Source organism: Ascidiella aspersa, chromosome 9, assembly GCF_963924565.1.
Source record: "Ascidiella aspersa chromosome 9, kaAscAspe10.2, whole genome shotgun sequence".
NCBI classification, from domain to species: domain Eukaryota; kingdom Metazoa; phylum Chordata; class Ascidiacea; order Phlebobranchia; family Ascidiidae; genus Ascidiella; species Ascidiella aspersa.
In genome coordinates, this window is record NC_139455.1 from 8,545,911 (window position 1) to 8,567,164 (window position 21,254).

General features: G+C 34.2%; 1 protein-coding gene across 1 annotated transcript; it reads right to left on the bottom strand.

Annotated features, from left to right (window-relative positions):
- Window positions 1-11,503: 11,503 nt before the first annotated feature.
- On the bottom strand, window positions 11,504-19,554 carry LOC146132281 (dimethylaniline monooxygenase [N-oxide-forming] 2-like). Its single transcript, XM_083397261.1, has 8 exons — window positions 19,402-19,554; window positions 17,975-18,146; window positions 15,262-15,345; window positions 14,779-14,894; window positions 14,054-14,196; window positions 13,316-13,516; window positions 12,472-12,570; window positions 11,504-11,921 (listed from the first exon to the last, which is right to left on the bottom strand). Exons 1-8 carry the CDS (start codon window positions 19,508-19,510, stop codon window positions 11,703-11,705), a joined length of 1,143 nt encoding a protein of 380 aa, XP_083253387.1. The 5' UTR covers window positions 19,511-19,554; the 3' UTR covers window positions 11,504-11,702.
- Between the last annotated feature and the right edge of the window lie 1,700 nt (window positions 19,555-21,254).

The following is a 21,254-nucleotide window of genomic DNA, read 5'->3' on the forward strand; positions in this document are numbered from 1 at the left end:
GGCTCAACAGTTAAGGGTTAATATCGCTGAATATTAATATTCATATTTTTGAATATTAATTATTTTCAATATTTTTCGCTTGCTGGAAAGATGTAACCAATACAAGGACTGTGTAAAAATTCTCTGTATCGTCACAACTTAACTTTCGGAGATATTGCCCGAACCTATTCGAGCGCGCCAAGTTCGCGCAGGTACTATAAACTTGCTTTAGACTAATTCTAATTGGTCTGTAGGTTTATTTTAACACAGCAAATAAGAAGAATGTTTATTGAAATTGCCCAATCTGTACTAAACGAATTGGCCCTTGGCCGATATAAAAACCTATTAATAGAGAACACTAATTCATGATAAAATTAGCGATTTAGGTTTACACACAGCTAGCTGAAAGTACGTAAATCATAAGTGGCACTTTACAATAACTTGACATTCTTTGTACTATGTTAACTTGCAGATCTCAAATCTGCTTCAGCCAACTAAGAATTTTCTATGACCCTGTATAGGAAAAATAACAAACTAGATCTCATTTTGAAAAGTAGACTCATAGGTCTTACCTATTTAAGTCACTTAGGGCACATTTAAATCTTACGGCCGAATATGACTGAATATTAATATTTTTTGATAAAATTCTGATTGCTGGCTAAGTTAGGTTTCTTTACGTTATGCGAAAGAAATTCTTATCAATGTCTTGTTTACTTTCGGAGATATCACGCGAGGAAGTTTAGAGCTGCATACTTGTGTCTTCCTTCCCTTTGGGGCCAAATCATAACACATACAATAAAAAAAAATGGTCGGATAGTCTTTCGCCTAAACCTAAACAGTGCGGCCGCCCGCCCGTGCATATTTTTTAAAATATAGGTCCTTGGCTAAATTTACAAATTTTTGCCCTAAACTATTACTTATCAATGCCATAGCCGCATAATCTCTAAAGCGTCGCGATTGGTGCGCAAAACTTAAGTGGCTACGTCAATCAGCCTTTTTTTTCGCATTTTAAAAATTACGCTTACGATATAAATAAATCCAAATAAAAGAAAGACCAATTTAGGGTGTATTTTTTAAGATAAAAAATTAATGACATGTTTAACTTTATGCATAAAATAAATTGATAGTTACTGAAGCGTTACTAATAAACAAATAGGGAAATACCCAATACGTAAATAACTTACCAATTTTTGCTTTCATACTTTTTGTTCGGAATCGGACTCCAGCCATAAGACCGAGATAGGAACGCCAACGTCAGAATAAAACACAATTCTTTCGCCAATACCGGTTATTTTTCAGAGTGAATTCTCTAGATCAGTGGTCGGCAAACTTATTTTGTCGCGGCCCAAAGTAGCCTACTCTTTTTAAAGCTACTGCTAATTGGTGTTACACGGCGCCTTGATGCCCAAAACACTGCTATGTCATAATGTAAAACATTGGAAAAAACAAAGAATATACGCGCCAAGCGCGAAAAATTTTGCATCAACATATAGTTAAATTTTGCAAAAAATGTTGTTTGACGGACACTCTCAGGGTCACTTTTGACATTTAGGTCTGAACCACGCTGAGAAAATATAAAAATTCACGAACTTTAAAATAAAGTTCAATGAATGTACGGCTATCACGCAGCCCACAACTACAGGATAACACTAAGCTATTCAAAAGCAACTCGCTGCCCACTAAAAATGGCTTTGCGGCCCACAGTTTGCCGACCACTGCTCTAGATGGACAATATTTAACGCCAAATAACGCCTAACGTGGATTTGGCCTAGGATTCCACGCCAAACATCTTTGGTTGGAAGGTACTGGAATGCCATGGGTGGGTACAGAATTCTTGCAATTTTCTTACGCTTTAAAATAATACTGTTTTTGCATTCAAAATAAAAATACCGGTACATGTAATAATTAATTTTTACTGATAAAACTGCAAAAAAGGAACGGATAAATAGAGATGGTGTGTGCATAAGATAAGTGTTTTTCAGCCCGCAGCAGAAAATATCTGTAGTTTGTAAATTTTCTGCGAGTAGGCTAGTATTGCTGGATTTGTAATACTTATTTAATAAAATTTTAGAGTTCAGGATCCGCTGGTTTCTGCTACGACCACAGTGCGACAGCCTTGGGTCCGTTCCATAGACTAGCAGTTGTCAGGCTGGCAGAATCTTGCCAGTCTTCAAGCATTTTTGTACTTGTAAATGTAAGTTTTTTTTATTTTACTCTTTTTAATTTTAATGTGGGGTCTAAATAATTGAAATGAAACATTTTTTAAAACGGATGCATTTCAGTAAGCAAACACAGTTATGGCATGCTTGCTTCTTTTTTTAAGCTATCCATCACCTGCAACATCCTGTTGAAATATATTTTATCACTAGGTGTAAAGGATGATTGCCAACTTTCAATAGTTAAATTTAGGTTTGATTGGTCAGTTTTTATTCTAATTTTATTGTCATAATAATTATGTAAGAAGTATTTATGTGATCCCAGCGAATTCTGTTATTTTTCAAACCTAAGAAATTAATTCAAAATTGAATTTTACTTTTTCTAGGTCTCACTCTTTCTTGTTGGTCGACAGTCTAGACCAGTGGGTCTCAACCTTTGTTAGTATCTAAACCCTTTCAAGCAGTGTTATAGGTAATTATATATCCAAGGTAAATCATTTTAAAAATAATTTTCACCCTATGATATCTAGGCAATCCCAAACTTGCAACCTAATTTTTTTGTTTTGATTTAGACTTTTTTATACTATATCCCAACAAAACTGTTGTATAGCTGAATGAACTTGGTCCATGTCAAAGTTTTAAATGCCTGTATAGCTGCCTTAGCATTTTTACCAGAAAAAAACAACAACGCTGAAATCCGAAATTTTATTAAACACAACTAGCTGTTGATTATGCACATTTAACTGGTAACTACTCAAAACACATAATTACAAGTAAGTATTATTTTAAGGTATATAAATATTTTTCTTACTTTCACTGTGGAAATACCCTTTGGCAAGCAATTATTCTTAGGCACAAAATTAATGGTACACTTCTAAAAGGAAATTAACAAATTGAAATTTGTTATTTAAGCTTAAACTATTAATCCTATTTTAAATATAGTACCTCAGTCTCACTTTCCAAATCTTTAATAAATGTGCTCTTCTATAAATGGATGAAGATTTACACTCTGCAAAATTTACATCTTTGAATACTATTCAAATTTTACCTTGATTATATCAGGAAAATGCACAATGCAGCCCGTATCTGTTTGAAAAGTTTTATCTTTCATTCTAAAACTTTCATGATTCTTTGCTTTTGCTTGGAGATTTCACGGGACACCTTAACTCATTTTATCTCAAAGGCCAAATATATATGATAATTTTTTATTGGTGTAAATTTGAGTTTTATTTTAAATTTGAATCTTGTGTTACCTAAAACTGTTCTGGAAAAATAACCTCATGCACAGTCAGTCTAGCCAAGTTACTAATTTCCTTGGGTTCCCACTTAACAATCTTTAAAAAAATAATATATTACCGTACATAAAAGAACTATTATTATCTGTTATAAATAGAAATGCTTATCAAATTAAGAAAGTTGAAATAAAATGCATTAGAACACAAAAGAAATATTATATATACAAGAACATCATAGTTTAGTTTTCACCCTTTTAGGTCCGTAACCAAACGGTAAAGTAAGTGCATTATTACAATTTGAATCCTAATTGCTTTAATGTCATTCATGTTATGGATCAACAAATCAATATTTGCAATTAAAAAACTTAGAACATTCTGGATTTGAAACTACCATTTAATAATACCTCTGGTATTCTACTTTGAACATCCCATTCCTATCAATCAGGCATTTATTTTAAATGAGATTTACTGTTTAGGACTTTAGGATCTTAAACATATAATTTAGATTTTAGATGTTTTTTTAGATTATTATAAAAACATGTTGTGTAATCTAAAATTGTGGCAGATTTAATATCAAGGATAATTATTTTAGTAATTTCTTAAGTTAATTAATTAGTGAGTTAATAAATCAAGATTTCCATAACTGGTCCATATTCAGTAAAATGTTTTTTAAAACAGCAAATCTAAAGCTTAAGGCAAAACCCGTTATGTCCAAGCGTATTAAATATTTTCAAAAATAGTTTTTAGATTTCTTTATAATAAATCTAGATGTTTTTGATTTAATTTATTATCGTTAGAAAAAATGGTAACTATGATTGAAACAGTACACACCAACTGTACACAAGCAGAAAATCCTTCTTAATTTGTTGCACTTTAATCATACTCAAAAATTGCTAATTAAGATCTTAATGAAAATCAGAAAATGAAACAAAAATTGTAAGTGTTTTAGATATGGCACCAAAGTGCCAACTTAAAATACAATCAAGTCAATCAGTCTTATATAGCTAATCCTAAGGTGTGTTTAACAATCACTAATGGTGGGTAAAATTGACTTTTTACACTAATATAGTTCCAACTCATTTAAAGTTGTGTGCTTCATTTAGCCTACTTAGACCACCACAACAGATTAGAGTTCATAATTAACTAATTCTAACCTAAAGGAAAGTGGCACGCCGCCTGGTAAATAACACAAAGTTTGTCACACAATTACAGATTTGATCATCATTACTTTTACAGTAAAGGCTGAAGTTTTCAATCCTATTTATTCAAGTTGTATGATATTTGCAATCAGGAAACTGCAGGCTATTGTTACTAAAATGGCAGCTAGAAATGAGTAAAAGGCTGCCAAAAAAAATTTGCCAATTAAGTTGGTTGTTCAAACGCACATGACAAAAAATATTTATATTTTAATAAATAATAAACAAAACGAAGTTATTAAGTTTAGTACGTATACCCAGCATAGTTGCGTACGGTCAGTTAAGCAGACTGTGCGCAATTGTTTTGTAATGGCCTGTTTTGGCTTTGCACACCTGCATTCACACACAACTCGTTTTGGCTAGGGATATTATTGGTCAAGTTTAAACACACTTGAACTAATTTTTGAGGCATATACTGCTAACGCTATTTTTTTAACAGAACAGTGGTGTGGTTATTTTGCGCTTCTTTTACGGCGTAAAATTCAAAACGGTGTCAAAGTATTTACCCATAAGCCAATTAATTTTCTCCTATTTACCGACACGACAATAAACGATGTTTTAATTAACGTCTTATGGTTTTGCGTGTTTAACGACTTTTTATTTTTCGTCAAGTACTACAGTACATTTGCGCTTAATAAGAATCTATTACGTCATAAAATTTCAGCCAATAGGAAGCGTTCTGAAAACGCTTGGATTTGGAATCCTACTATGGACGTTTAAGTATCTACCGACTTACCGATTTTAGCTTTCCACCTTTTGTTCGGAATCGGACTCCAGCCATAAGACCGAGATAGGAACGCTAACGTCAGAATAAAACACAATTCTTTCGCCAATACCGGCTATCTTTTAGAGTAAATTCTCCCCAAAAAAAGAGTAAATTCTCGCCCAAAACACTGCTATGTCATAATGTGAAACATTGGAAAAAACAAAGAATATACGCGCCAAGCGCAAAAAAATTTGCACCAACATATAGTTAAATTTTGCAAAAAATGTAGTTTGACGGACACTCTCAAGGTCACTTTTGACATTTAGGTCTGAACCACGCTGAGAAAATATAAATTGTTAGCCACACAAACTTTTAAAATAAAGTTCAATGAATGTACGGCTATCACGCGGCCCACAACTATACAGGATAACACTAAGCTATTCAAAAGCAACTCGCGGCCCACTAAAAATGGCTCTGCGGCCCACAGTTTGCCGACCACTGCACTAGATAGGTGTGCTCCGCAACCGATGTGCCGCGAGACCATGCCAGGTGTGCCGCGACGTTCCTGGAGTTGTGTTACTTGCGTTTTTAAGGACACTCTTCAATAATTATAATCAGTCAAATAAGTCCTAAGTTCATGGGAATACGGCCTAAATGGACAAAATAACGCTTGAACTGTAGTGTATTAGACCAGGGGTCAGCAAACCTTTTTTTTCAGACCGGTTTAAAACTGAAATTTTGTCGCGGACCGGCCTCAAAAACAACAAATGTCCAGTAAAGGAAATTTACATCAACTTTTTTCAATGAACTAATTAAAATGCATGAGGTTTTCGAAAATTTCCATTGTTTGCATGATTTGATTCTATTGCATTTTGTGGTGGGCACACTTGAACATCAAAAACACATTATATGGCCCGTTTTCGATATATTGTATGTACGAGGAGTTAGTAGCAAATTTTCGCATAGTAGCAAATTTTCGGCGCTTCGCTCGAATTCTATTTGTTTTTAGAGACTGTTATCCCGTTTGAAGGTGTCTCTTAATACCCAAAAGCCCCTATTTTTTCAACGAAACTTTGAAATCAAAGTTGTACAAACTTAGCTAATTCAATTTTGTTGCATAGCATGTTCTGTCCTTTAAATGAGAACAAAATAAACGGCCCTGCTCAGTTTGTTATTTTTTGCTAGATGTTAAAAAATATTTTATGGCCCTCATGGAAATACAGCCAAGAATATTTGGCTTTTATTGCTCCCTTGGCTAAAAAGGTTCCCGCCCGCGGCAGAAAAAATCTGTAGTTTATAAATTATCTGCGAGTAGTATTGCTGGATTTGTAATAGGCTACTTATTTTATAAAATTTTAGAGTTCAGGTTCCGCTGGTTTCTGCTACGGCCATAGTGCGACAGCCTTGGGTCCGTTCCATAGACTAGCAGTTGTCAGGCTGGCAGAATCTTGCCAGTCTTTAAGCATTTTTGGCGTAAATTCTTTGTTTTTTTTGTCGTGCCCAAAAACTGAAAATGCTGTGTTCGTCAAAGGAATGTATCAACCTTGCCACGTTTAGGCGATAAACAAGATTATTAGGAGGTAAATTAATTAGCAAAAAGTTGCGCTGAAGACGCAAAATTTTTCGTGACATAAATAAGTACATATGGGGTATGCTAAAGTACAGCCTGGGGGACTGGTGGTGCAAATTTCTGCTTTTCTTAGTCTAACACTGTTACATACATAAGCTGTTTTGGGGCGAACTCATGTGCACACATGCAGCTTAAAATCAGATTGAAAAGCGCGAAAAAATTCTTAAAATTGAGAGAATTTTTTTTAAAAACTTTTAATGAAAAATAACGGTGTGTTATAATCCAAGTTAATAGAAATTGTTTGCCGAAATTAGATTCACACTACACAGTGAAATGCAACATGCCATAGTATGCATAATATCTCTTGGCCAAATAGACATGCTTCAGAGACACAGCCATAGCTAAACGAGACCGCAGTTCGCGCGAATTTAATTGTTATTTTATTTTTTATTTTTTTGGATCAATTTCTTTGGTTTTCTGTCTGATTCTTCGGTCGACATATTCCCAATTCGCCAGCTTTCTGTCATATTGCCAGTTGTCCGCAACCGGTGTGCCGCCAGACGATGCCAGGTGTGGCGACGTTTCCGGAGGTCTTTTACTTGCGTTTTTAAGGATACTTTTTAATAATTTAGTTGAATTAACTCTAATAATGTAACCTATATCTCATCAAGGCAGGTACCGGTATTTCATTTTATGCAATTATGAACTTTTCTTAATATTTAAAACATTTTAAAACCTGGGATACATTTTATCTCCGGTAATCAAATATCAGTTTTTTTTCTACTGACACAACTACCAGTAACTACTAGAAGTAGGTATAAACATACAAGCATGTTTTTCCAATTTTACACTGAAGTGGAAAGGGTTTTAATCATCCGCTAGAAACCCATAAAAAATATCTGGTGAATTCATTATTGCCAATGGTGATTGTAATTAGTCTGTTTCGAAACATAAAATAAGCAAAAAAAGCACAAAGCACCATTGTCAGGTTTCACCTGTCGAATGCTTTTATAAGCCCTCTGTTAAGTAATCACTAATCTGGTTGTGCAAGTGGGTAACATTGCAGGACTTTGAGCGGCTTTAGAAATATTAGGTCTACAAAAACGCATCATAAGATAAAGGAATGTAATTCGAAACATTGTTGCCGCCTTCAGCGTGTTTTATCACAAATCTAGGCTCCATATATTGTCTATTATATCGATCGTCAAATGTTTCGTAGGTGTGCCGCCGAATTTTTTAGCTTTGTTGGTGTGTCGCAAGTGAAAAATAGGTTGCGGAGCACTGCCTTAAACGGATATTGGATTTTTGTTTGGGGGGCACTAATACTCATCGACCAAGCTGATTTGGGCGAATAGTTTGTGATAGATGGCCACAGCAGCTGTACAGAAACGACGTCACAATTCGTCACATGCTCGGGGGAAGCGCAAACACATGCAGAACGTTTATCCTATTCAACAGTAAAGTAGAAGAGGTATTTATACGAGACAATAGCGCTATATAGATTCACAAAATTGCAAAACATGCGTTAACTATTTTAACCTGCCAAAAATTGCATTTTCTGAGAGTCTGACAAGACACTGGCCTATAATATATATATATATTTTTAAAAATAGGGATCGAATTTATAATCTGTCTGGTGGTTTAGGTCGTCAAAATTGTATTTAAAATAGGACATTTTTAGTTTTTTTGCGAAAACTTGTACGGTAAACGTTTACCTTAATTAAATAATACTACAAATCCATATAAGATTTACAATTTTGTAGATAAAATAGAAAAAAATATATTTGTTAGGTGGCATGGTCTCTTAGCTACTCTGGTGTATGTCGTATTTTAAGTAAGAACATTTGGACTGGCATCAAACAAAATTTACCCTACCATATAAGTCCAATAAAAGAAGCACGCTACTGATAACCAGGGTAATATCCAGGATAGCAGGGTAAAATACCAGCTTTCAGGAATAACGTCATAAAAAATAGAATAGAAAAAACCCAAACACCTATTTTGTGTGCGCAAAGCGCGAAAAATATGCGTTTTTCGATTGAAATTGGTAAAACCTTCTATATAAAATATGTGACGCTTTAGGCCAGGGGCATCAAACTTTTTTTTATAAACGGCCAGGAAAAAAATGTCCCACTGGTGATTTTTGTGTGCCGCGAAACTTTTGTGATAATAGACAATATATGTTTGGTTTTACAGATAAACATACATGCATCTGGCAAGACCAAAAAAACACGCTGTTCTGAGATGACGTAGTCGTAGTAGTTTACCACCCTTACTTAAACGCTTATACGCAGTCTCAGCTGCCACTGCTCGGTAGTCTATTTTACTTAGTGAAGTTTTGATTGTGGGCACTAATTGCTGTTTTTTTTTATAGCTTCTAGGCTTATTTCACAATATCAATAACAACAATGATCCTAGCTTTTTCCTTTTGATTCGTTTGACACTAGGAAATTCATTTTTATGTTTATCACAAAAAACGTGCTTTTGCTGACTCATTTCCTCAATAATATTTTGTTTGTACACACATATGCCTAAAACTACACTGTCATTCTCACGTCAAGCCGAGAGTTTACTTGATTTGTAATATAATGTATTGTTGATATAATCTGGATAAAAGAAACTATTTAATATAAATAAATGAAGTTTCTCACTCCTCCGTCAAAATGAAAGAATTGATAAAGGACAATATTCGAAACTAAAATACAGCAAACTAAGCTCACAACTGTAAAATAACCACGTTTCTTAGAAACAAGCACAATCATGTTTTCTAAGACACTACTCACAAAAATAAGCACAAATCTTAGAAATAAGCAACAGTATGGCAACACTGCCTATAAAGGCTATAAATAAATAAATATCGTTTTAAGCTTTTTTGTACGTTTGTAAGAGGCTGCGTGCTTTTAATAACCCTATCTAAACTTAACATTGTCAATGTTCTTCTTTTTCTGCTTTTAGATATACATGTTGACGTTATGTGCTATTTGAGGGCTTTAAATTGCTTTAATTTTTGTATTTACTTATCATGTGGATAGAAAGTGGAATTATTATTCACAAAAAACTTTTTGTGGTCGCGACTTCTCAGAAAATTTCAAAATAATCCTTGATTGGGTTTAAAAATAGGGATCGAATTTATAATCTGTCTGGTGGTTTAGGTCGTCAAAAATTGTATTTAAAATAGGACCGTTTTAATTTTTTTGCGAAAACTGCAGTTGTACGAAAAACGTTTACCTTAATTTTTAAGTTTTTTTTTTTTTTTTTATTTAATTTTTTTAGATAAATAAATCATACTACAAATCAATATAAGATTTAAAATTTTGAAGATAAAATAGAAAAGATATATTTGTTAGGTGGCATGGTCTCTTAACTACCCTGGTGTATGTCGTATTTTAAGTAAAAACATTTAGACTGGCATCATACAAAACTTAGCCTACCGTATAAGTACAGATAAATCACCTATAAACAGGGTTACCATCTGCTCAGACCAAAAAATACGCTACTCCAATAAAAGAAGCACGCTACTGATGACCAGGGTAATATCCAGGATAGCAGGGTAAAATCCAAGCTTTCAGGAATAACGTCATAAAAAATAGAATCGAAAAAACCCAAACACCTATTTTGTGTGCGCAAAGCGCGAAAAATATGCGTTTTTCGGTTGAAATTGGTAAAACCTTCTATATAAAATACGTGACGCTTTAGAACAGGGGCACCAAACTTTTTTTATAAACGGCCAGGAAAAAAAATGTCCCACTGGTGATTTTTCTAAGTGTGCCGCAAAACTTTTGTACTAATAGACAATATATGTTACAGATAAACATACAGGCATCTAACAAGACCAAAAAAAACACGCTGTTCTGAGATGACGTAGTCGTAGTAGTTTACCACCCTTATTTAACTCTTATACGCAGTCTCAGCTGCCATTGCTCGGTAGTCTAGTTTACTTAGTGAAGTTTTGATTGTGAGTACTAATTGCTGTTTTTTTTTATAGCATCTAGGCTTATTTCACAATATCAATAACAACAATGATCGTAGCTTTTTCCTGTTCGACTCGTTTGACACTAGGAAATTCATTTTTATGTTTGTCACAAAAAACGTGCTATTGCTGACTCATTTCCTCCATAATATTTTGTTAGTACACACATATGCCTAAAACTACAATGTCATCCTCACGTCAAGCCGAGAGTTTACTTGATTTGTGATATAATGTATAGCAAACTAAGCTCACAACTCTAAAATAAGCACGTTTCTTAGAAACAAGCACATTCATGTTTTCTAAGACACTGCTCACAAAAAAAGCACACATCTTAGAAATAAGCACACACTGCCTATAAAGGCTATAAATAAATAAATATCGTTTTAAGCTTTTTTATACGTTTGTACGAGGCTGCGTGCTTTTAACAACCCTATCTAAACTTAACATTGTCAATGTTTCTCTTTTTCTGCTTTTAGATATACATGTTGACGTTATGTGCTATTTGAGGGTTTTAAATTGCTTTAATTTTTGTATTTGCTTATCATGTGAATAAAAAGTGGAATTATTATTCACAAAAAACTTGTGGTCGCGACTTCTCAGAAAATTTCAAAATAATCCTTGATTGGGTACTCAATGGTAACAAACCTACCACTGTAAGTTCAAAACTCGAAAGATTATTTGGTTCGTTTATTTGACGTTAGGAGATAAGACGTTCATAAATGTGCCTCTGTGCACGACATAGGGATAATAATGAAAAGAACTGTACTTTATAGAATTTTAGAATTGGCTATTTACTTTTTACAGTTGGTTTATACTAGGCCTACTTACAAAATACAGCTATATGAAAACATGAAAAAGACATCCACATCTACAAGCAAAACATTCTTCAGCTACTGGTTGACAAAGAAGTAGTAGAAAGCAATTCCAAGGACGATGATGACATAAAACATTCGATTAGATTTTGGTTTTGCGTCAAGTTTAGCAACTCTTGTTCTCAGAGGAAAAAGTGCACTTTCCGTTTGTTCCATAATTCGCTTTCTCGCAGCGTCGTAGTCTGCACCAGGACCTTGCAACCGAAACTGGTACGAAGACGTCATTTCGAAAAAAACCTAAAAGAACCAACTCGAGTCGCCCTTATTTAGAAATAATTCGGTTTGATTATTTGGATAGAAAGAAATACAAAAAAATACGAAATTCTAGGGCTTTATTTTCCATATGAGCGTTTTAAAATTCCATTAGACGTTTGATAATAACACTTCGTTTTACTTCCCTTTTAAGGACTTTTTTCGGAATAAAGTAAAATAGAATAGTAGCATAAAGTAATTTCTGTCGTAATTTAACTACATTTACATAATGATGTCAGAATAAAGCATTAAAAGTAAAATCATGTTTTTGTTGTTTTTCAGCATAACCTAAATGTTTGCCCATGTATATTCTTTGAATTTTACAGAGCAGAAATGCCTTAAAAGGCTTCAGTTTAGCTTTTTTACATAATACAGTTTACAGGGCCTCATATAAAAAAACAAAGTTTCTAAGGGAATATGTTATGGCTTAAATTTATAAACACAAAAAAAATAATTCAACATACTGTTAGGCTATAAACGCACTGTCACTAAATCTGGTAAATAATAAATTCTGTTATTTACTACTTCTCTGTACCTTGTATGCCAATTTTGGATCAGTAAACCAAAGTTTGTATAGATTTGGCTTGCAACCAATTATCGATGATATTTCGTCCAAATAATCGATATGATCCACCTGTATAAAGATATACAATTAAGTTGCGTAGCCAAAATTAGGTCATTAGACGAATTGCTATATGCCAATTATGCATAAATCAGCTAATATACAAGACTTTTAAAAGTTACTTTAAGAATTAAAAAATTAGGCATTTGGCGGTAAAAGCAAAATATAGCAGGCTAGCAATTCAGGTCAGACACAATTAACTGATATTAAAATATATTATATATATTTAATTCGAATAAATGAGTGAATTCGAATTAAGATATACTGACGATGTCTTTTTTGGCATAATATATATAGTATATATATTTTTTAAGATCTGTTAATTGTGTCTGACCTTAATCGCCAGCTTTGCTAGAGTATTTTGCTGTTACTGATCAGAACTAAAGGTCGACATTTATCTTGCACGGATCAATGTGATTTCTAACATCACATATTCAGTGAAACATTTGGTGGTAAAAGATAGGAAAACTAAACGTGTTTTTATAATATGATATTTGCAATTGTGCGAAGGCATAATCGCCATGTATTACACAAGCTAAATGGATTTAAAAGAACATGGACGAAATACTGGGCACCAGGGCATGGCCCCCACAAAGCTATATTTTTGTACATATTTATATATCTTTTTTGGAAGTTAACTTTACATATACAAAATGTTTCGCGTTTGCTATTTCGCTCTAACGACACTACAACAAATGTAGATCGCCTGTATGTGGGCTTTAAAGCGGTTCAATTTTTTTTAAAGTAGCCTACATGCCTCAATGTGATGTCTGTGGCTCTTATAGAAACGTCCATGAATCCAATCAAGCTTGTCTTGGATGTCCTTAAGCATCTCAGTCTGACTAGGAAGCGATTGTTTTCCTATATAGATGTTGAACATACATTTATTAGTCAAATTTGAAAAAAAGTGTATTGAATCAGTTACACTTTGCGGATTAGACACGTGTATATCTGTAATCTGTCACATTTATAAAGACGCACTGACCAACCAAAACATATGAGTACAACTCCGGTTAGTTTCAAAATTGCTTAATAGTACTGGTTATAAAAGTTTGACAATAAATTATTTCGTTTCTTATGGTGTAAGAAAGGTAAAACGGTGCTTCGCCTTTAATGGCAACTTTTCATTTCTATTACCATGTAACCGATGTGAACAGTCATTCGAAACCGGTGAGCAGCGAGACCAGGTGTGCAGCGACGTTCCCCGAGGTGTGTTACTTGAGTTAATCAGTCGAATCAGGACACTTTTTAATAATCATTTGCAATACCGTAAAAAAATCTCATCAAGGCAGGTATTTTTACCTTGTGCAATAATGATCTAGGTGTAATTTGATCAACTTTCAATAATGTTTAGAACCATTTTTTATAACTTATATATGTTACCTTCTATCGCCAGAAATTAAATAAAAAAATAGTTTGATTAACTGATTCGACAACCAAAAGATTGTTTTGTTGCTTAGAAGTAAAATGAATTTCTATTGTGTTAGTTTTAAACCTGTTTGGCGTGCCACGACAGTTCGATGCTGATATCAGATCCAGAGTTACCGAGTCCAACCACCAATACCCGTTTGTTCTCGAAACCCTTGTGGTCTCTATAGTCGTGACTATGCATTACCTTGCCTGGAAACTTTTCGATCCCTGTTGGATCAAAAATAGTTAAAAGAGTAGGAACACCAGTCTGTAAAACGACGAAGGGTAAGTTTGAGATGATTATATATGCATTTTCAAAGGCCTATGTTGTTCCTTAATGAAGATGCTAAAATACTGTCATTTTCCCAGGTGATCGCGAAATTTAGGCAAACATACAAAGTTGAGAAACAAAACCGGAAAATGTCGTTGTTTAATGGCACAGGTTTTTAAAACAAGAACAAATTGAGCAGCAAAGGCTTTGTGACATACCTGTGCAAAAGTAATAAATTGTCACGTGACATTTTCATTTAATCGTTGCGCCACAGAAAACTAAATTAATCTGAATTCTTCAGGTTCAATGGCCGGCAACAGCTTGTGTCGTGCTTTAAACAACAATACATATTGCATAACCCCAATGTTCTCAAGTTGACATGATGTCAAGCTTGTGCGCCTTTAAAGCGTTTTTTGTCTGGGTTTGTCCCCGCCTTTGCATAACCGGTATGCCATCGTTAAGGCGGTAATAAAATGCCAAGCAAATTCTAGGCCACAAACAAAATTGATAGCCCTATTTGTGTTTAACTAGTTTTCAACCTGGAAAGTCTTTCAAAGGCAAATGCTTGTCTGCGTGGTGTCCAACAGCTACCATCACTGCATCAAAGATTTCTTCCTTCTCCACCCCAGTCTCTGAATTGCGTGACTTTACTGTCCTGGAATAATTACGAAAGGATAAAATCTACAATTTAGACACAGAAGGAACATAAAAAACAAAAATTTATTTAAAAAATGTTGAATTCAACATACAAACATGCAGCACATGGCCTACAGATTGCATATTATTGTGAAGTTTTTTCAGTGCTGTTTTTTTAATTCGGGTGTATTGCGCTATCGACACTAGTGTTACTTCATTACAAACCTTACCGTAAAAGCTTATAAAACTTTATCACGTGGTATATAAACTTGTTTTTCGTTAAGCCGTGGTTGATGTGCAGTGATTTTTTAGAAGTACGTATAGGCTCACGATGTACTTCAGATGGTATGAAAAATAATATTAAAGTAACGTAGGCCTATGCAAACCATCTTCCAGTCTTTTCAAAGTCGCCTGCTTGTCTACACGAAAGGACTTCGGTGTGAAAACGAATCTTTGGAAGTAATTTGAAACTAAAAACAACAGTACACATACGTTATCGACAAGTTCTGTCTACTTATATTAGCGCTGCACAATGCTTCCGTTGACAGTAACTTATGCGGCCTTGGATGAATTTAGGAAAAACAAGGGTTGGCGGCTGTCGGTTGATTCAAACTTTTGTTTACTTTATGAAGGAATTTGACTTTATTCAGGACAGCACAATGCAAAAAGCCGTAAGACGCTATTCATCCTAAAGGCGTCGTGTAATATTGTCGAGTTTTCTATGTATCCACAGCGTATAACTCTTATGTCGTGTAGATTCACAATTCAGAATTTATAAAAACACAAATTTTGCCAAATTATTCAGTTAACGTATTTTTGCCGAATTTTTTGGCTGTAACGTCTTGGCAAAGGTCATTTGATCGTGAACATGATCATGAGCACCACCTATCCGACTTAAATAATATAAAAGAAATCGTCGAACAGTATCATTTGCAATCATTGGAGAAACCTTTTACGTGTTTAGGTACAGCCAAGTGGTAAAGCTTTTTATGTGCTCAAATGCGTCACGTTTTGCTAACTAAAACCAAATTAACGCATTGTTTTCCCGGTTAGCGCGATCTGCGTAACTTCGTTAATTGCAATCCAATTTGCCACAATCAGCACACTTCTAAGTTTATCTAACTTACAACGTGACTTGTAATATAGCAAAATATCTTTAAAAAGGTAAAAATGGAAACCCTCAAAGTTTGTAATTTGTTAGGCTTTTAGGCAAACGTTGCTTTAACGTTGGCAAGTTTAGTTGCATGCCATTTTGTTAGCCCAATAATTTAAAAAAGTTGCCTTTCAAAGGTGAAAAAAATTAAAGGAAAAAAATGCTATAAAAGCAAATCATGGTTGAGAATCCTTTCCTTATTTGGTATTGGATCGTAGCCGATTGTTTTTATAATACATATTGTTGTGGTAGTAATACGTTACCAGGGTGTTTGCAGACGTTTTTCTATTTGAGATCATTGAAGCGGCCTAAAAAGTGGGTCTGAGGTAAGCATAGTGTCGGGTTGCATAACGAATATGAGTTCATCAATCAAATGTGTTTATACAACAAAGGATGTATTTCACAAAACGTTTTGATGAAAACGTATAATCTTTCGCGTTTGTAAAAATCGTTGCCAAAACGTAATGATCTTAACTTTACGACCTTCCATGCAGCCATCCAGCCATCAGCCAAGATATCAAGGCCACCTACATTGAAAATGCAGTGCATTGCTGATTTGAAATGTAGTGCATTGCCGATCGATAGTAGTTTTGTGTAATACAAAGATAACAATCGAATTCGTTTACACCTCCAATTAGAAAAAAATCCTTAATAAGCCACTGCAGAGTTTTGGTGAACGCATAGTTTAAGCAATACACGTTCAAATTCTAATTATTTTTCTATTAATTATCTTATTTTATTATTTTGTGTCAATGTTAATCCAAATAATCCTGGTTCGTACATTAATTTTGTAAACGTGTTGCTGAATGTGAGTGGTTTGCGAAACGTGAGTGTGTATTGGCAAACCAAATTTATTGAACAAAATCGTGAACAAGAGGGCGCCATTTTTGTAAAAAATCGTGTGAATATTACAAGGCAAGATAACGAACTTATGGAGGTTCATGCTTTTATCGTTTGACTTGATCACGCACAGCTAATGCGCTGGCTTAAAAACACAGTTTGTAGTGATTAAAGTCGTGGTTTCTTGTCGAGCAGGTCTATTTATTGAATTCCTGTCTCGAACAACGCACGATACGCATGGGCTATTAATCTAAAACACGCAGTTGTTAAATTACAATGACCGGTAGATGCGCGATCCAGCAACGAATCGCTGCGAAATTCGACCTCGACTCTTTGCCAAAAAATAGATATAAACATCGTTATTATAGCGTCATTGCATTGTGGCATTTAAACATTTTGTAGTTCGCCCATACAAAACCAAGAATAGGAATACAAAAGGTGCATTTCAATCGTATGCGATTTCGCTTTTTTGTAAAGTGAACAACATCGCGAACGAATCATTCACAAACCCTGGGCCCTTCATCTGTCACGACGACCATTCGAGTTAGGGTTGGTTTGGCGCTGCCAAAAAATAACATTTCGACAACTTCCTACACGTTCAGTAGGCCATCGCCAAACGCAGTGTCGATTTTGGAAATGTGTGCCACTTGACAGTAATATACGCTTTCGTGGAGCCACTCTGTGGTATGCCTACGTGACTTGGCTTTCGCATTTACCCTAATCCATCACTTTCAATACATCCCTAAAATTTTCATTAAAGCTGTTGATACATTAGCCAAAACCGAATTTATTGTAAGCTCAGCCGATTTGAAAATATTTCAATTTGCATGCAACAACCTCATTTGTTGTAAATCTCTATATTTTAAAACAATTTCGTTTACAAGACATTTTAAACTTAATATTTCAAAATAACAAACGTAGGCGCGGATTTCACCTATTGGGCCCTTTGTTCATCTGTAACACAAACTTTTGTCCTATTTTGATATTTTACGCCCTTTGGTTTGTTAGGGTCCAATGCGAGGCCAAGCGAAACATTCAGTCAAAGGAGTAATTTTTTCGTTGCAACAAACATTAATCGCGTTTATATTGAGCAAAGAAAAACTCACTGCTTCGCGTAGTCGCGGTAGTAGATCAAAACCTTCGAGTTATGCATGAAGTTGGGCGCCTCTTTGGCCATAGGATAGTCGGAAAAGCTCATGGCAGTCTTGCTCGTGTTGATGTAGGTTGACTTGTACACGGTGGCCCCGTTTTTTGCGTCAGGCTCGAACCGCCAGAGACCTGGAAAATTTCAGCGATCGTAATCATTTAAGATCACGACAACCAAGCATTTTTAGTATAGTGTACAAAAGTGGCCTAGCTGCTACTTCTCATAATGAATAGGCCTGTACATGTTATCATGTGTTTGATGAAATACATTTGAAATATTTACTATATTAGGCGTGTCTTTTGCTACCCTTGCGATTTGATTGGTTGATTTCATATTTAATCTTAGGTTCTGCCATGATTTGTATTTGATGAATATTGCCTTTTTAAATTGTTTTTAGGGGCAATAATAAAAGTTTCTTCATTACACAATTCTGACAACTAAAGTGTTTAATGAGTTGTTTTTAATCCATGACGAAACTCATCAACTTAAACGTAATCCTTTAAAGGTCAATTTTTTAAGGGCAGAAGTTATTTAATTTAAGGCAGAAGTTATTTAGATGCAATTTTAAAATTATTTCCAAGTCACAGTAAGGCCCTTTTTGAAAATTTCAAGGAAGCACGCGATTAGCAGCCTGCGGCGTTCCGTGACTGTCTGTAAAATTTTCAAGTTAATAAACCGCATTTTTGGCAAGTTGTTATCACAATTTTGCCATTTATTGGGCTTAAAGTCTCTTTTTCATAAACAGTAAAGCGTTTACGCATTTATAGCATACTGCAGACAAGCATATCGTTGGTATCGTTGGTGGTGCTGCCTTTTATAGATCGGCTTACATCTTGTAATCATTTTTTAAGGCGAAACCACGAAATATTATTGAATATTCCACTCATGTTTGCTAGTTGTGAAGTGGAGTCAATCACTCTGTTGATTTTGCTGAATTACTTTAAATTGTTAAAAGCTTTGGCAATCTTCTGATTTTTATACAAAATTATTAAATTCTAAATTTATACTTTTTTAATTTTTTTAATTAAAATAAAAAACTATTTTGACCATTAGGCGTTATTTTAAGTATCAAATATATAGGTGCTACTGAAATGTATATAGGTACAACAACAATAAGCAATATAAAGTTTATTTAGGCGTAATTATGAGTTAAGGTGTTTAAAAAGTATATTTGGCGCAAGCATGAACTTTTAAGAATAGTTTTTGACCATTTAATATTCTATGTATAAACAAAGATTAAGGAGAAACCAGGGGCCACTTGTGACTCCGAAAATTGCAAACGAGTTTGTATCCTTTCGTCGGATTTTGTAAAAGGAAATCCAGACCTGCAGATTATACGTTTTTATTATATTGAATTAAATTGACCAATACTTGAATGATACTTACCGCCAATATCTTGATTTTTCTCGTAGCACACCACATCTAATCCTTCGTCGATGCAGCATTTCATTGCTACCAGTCCGCTGCAGCCAGATCCAATCACTAGAACTTTCATTTTGTTGTATAAATTAACTAAATATGTCTATTTTCATTTACTGAAAAAATCACGTTACGTTGCGTACTGTATAAGTATACTTATAATCATTACATCGCAATTTTATATTTGTTTGACATGCAACCTATAAGTTGTTTCAAAATATATTTTGAATATTAAAACGCAATTTACAATCTTTAAACTGAGACTCTATCGTAGTATTTGCTATCGACTTGCCCATCTATTAACATCACCACGGCTGACGAGAAAAAAACTTTCGGCGAGGCGAAATGCAATAAAACCTCAAAAGTGTGTCGCCCGATGCGCATGCACATGTTAAATGTATTTATCGTGAGATAAACAAAAAAACATTTTTTGTCGACTACATTTGCCTTATCTAGAGTAAATATAGATTTTAAATTAGCTCTCTGCACTGCGTGTTAGCTGTTTTTGGTTTTCATAACCTTTCATGGTATTAAAACCAATTTATGTTTAATTCGGCATGTCTATAAAATTAAATAGTGTCAACATAAATACGACTTTACTACATGGTAGCTTTGATCAGCTACGTTTAAAACACATGTGCAACGATTGCTACCAAATGACGTTACGTTGTGCACTTTCGAATGAGAATATGCCTACATTTTCGTATAAATAACTACTGGCAGCACATTGCTCTTCGTAATAATTAATAACCTAAGATGCTCTTTTATAAAATTCGTTTTTCTGAAGTGTGTTTAAATCAAACTCATTTCTCTGTTTATTGCACATACGATGCTAGAAGTTCAAGACTCATTGATCATGTTTATTCCAAAACAAACGCAATATGAGTGAGTAAAAAAACAACTACAACTAGTGAATTTCTATCCTTTGTTCTAACTTCCTGCTTGAGAGAGTCTGCCGGTCTCCTTGACACTTGTGCAAAAGTTGTCTGACAATATTTGATGGGTTACTTATCAACCACTGGTAGAGTTTGCTGACGGAGCGAAAATAGCTCAAAATATGCCAATGTTTACTGATCGCATCCCCACTGCTATGACGTTAAACTATAAACGGTCATTTCGCGTGAACTATAGAGAGCAGTTGAAAAAGAGTTACCGAATACTAAATTAAAATAAAAAAAGAGATTCCACAAAACAGTTTTTTAATTGCCGACAAAGAAAAGTTCCTTTGTATCCTGCTTAATAAGAAACGACTATTTTATTGGTGACCAATGAAGAAATGCTAGAAATAAAGTAGTCAAACTAGCAAGCTTAAAGACAGATTAATCTGGCCTCGCAGAAAGTTACGTGTTTTCCGCAGGCAACAAAATATTCAAGCAGGCGTTCACAAAACAAATGTACTAACAATTTTTTGGTAAACTTAGACTGAATCAAAGTAAAATTTCAATGAATTAGAGTAAAATGCGGCTAATTATAATTATAATTCTAATCTCATGTTTGAATTGCTTGTGTGATCTCATTCTAGTTTCAATTCGAATTTTACCAAAAATGCATTGTCCAACGGTATTTTAGTCTCTCAGTCAAACAAGGAATTGAATTAATACTCTTTGGTTTGAACGAATTGTACGTAATTGTTACAGCATGATAAAAGGCGTAAAATTAACAAACACATTATTATCATTCACAATGTTATTAGATTAATTTTCAATTTCAAGTAATGTTAAAATAATTTAATCTAATTCTGGTTTAAATTCGACTTGAAATTATTTTTTTAAGATTTCGGTAACTCTAATTCCTTTGAGAAAACTAAATGATTTAATTTC

Excerpts from the sequence above, each read along its gene's own strand:
- LOC146132281 (XM_083397261.1), bottom strand. The coding sequence starts at position 19,510 with ATGAAAGTTCTAGTGATTGGATCTGGCTGCAGCGGACTGGTAGCAATG. Across the intron at positions 14,895-15,261 it reads TTTGAAAAGACTGGAAGATG|GACAGTAAAGTCACGCAATT; the intron begins GTTTGCATAGGC and ends TAATTATTCCAG. Across the intron at positions 12,571-13,315 it reads GCCACAGACATCACATTGAG|GTGGATCATATCGATTATTT; the intron begins GCATGTAGGCTA and ends ATCTTTATACAG.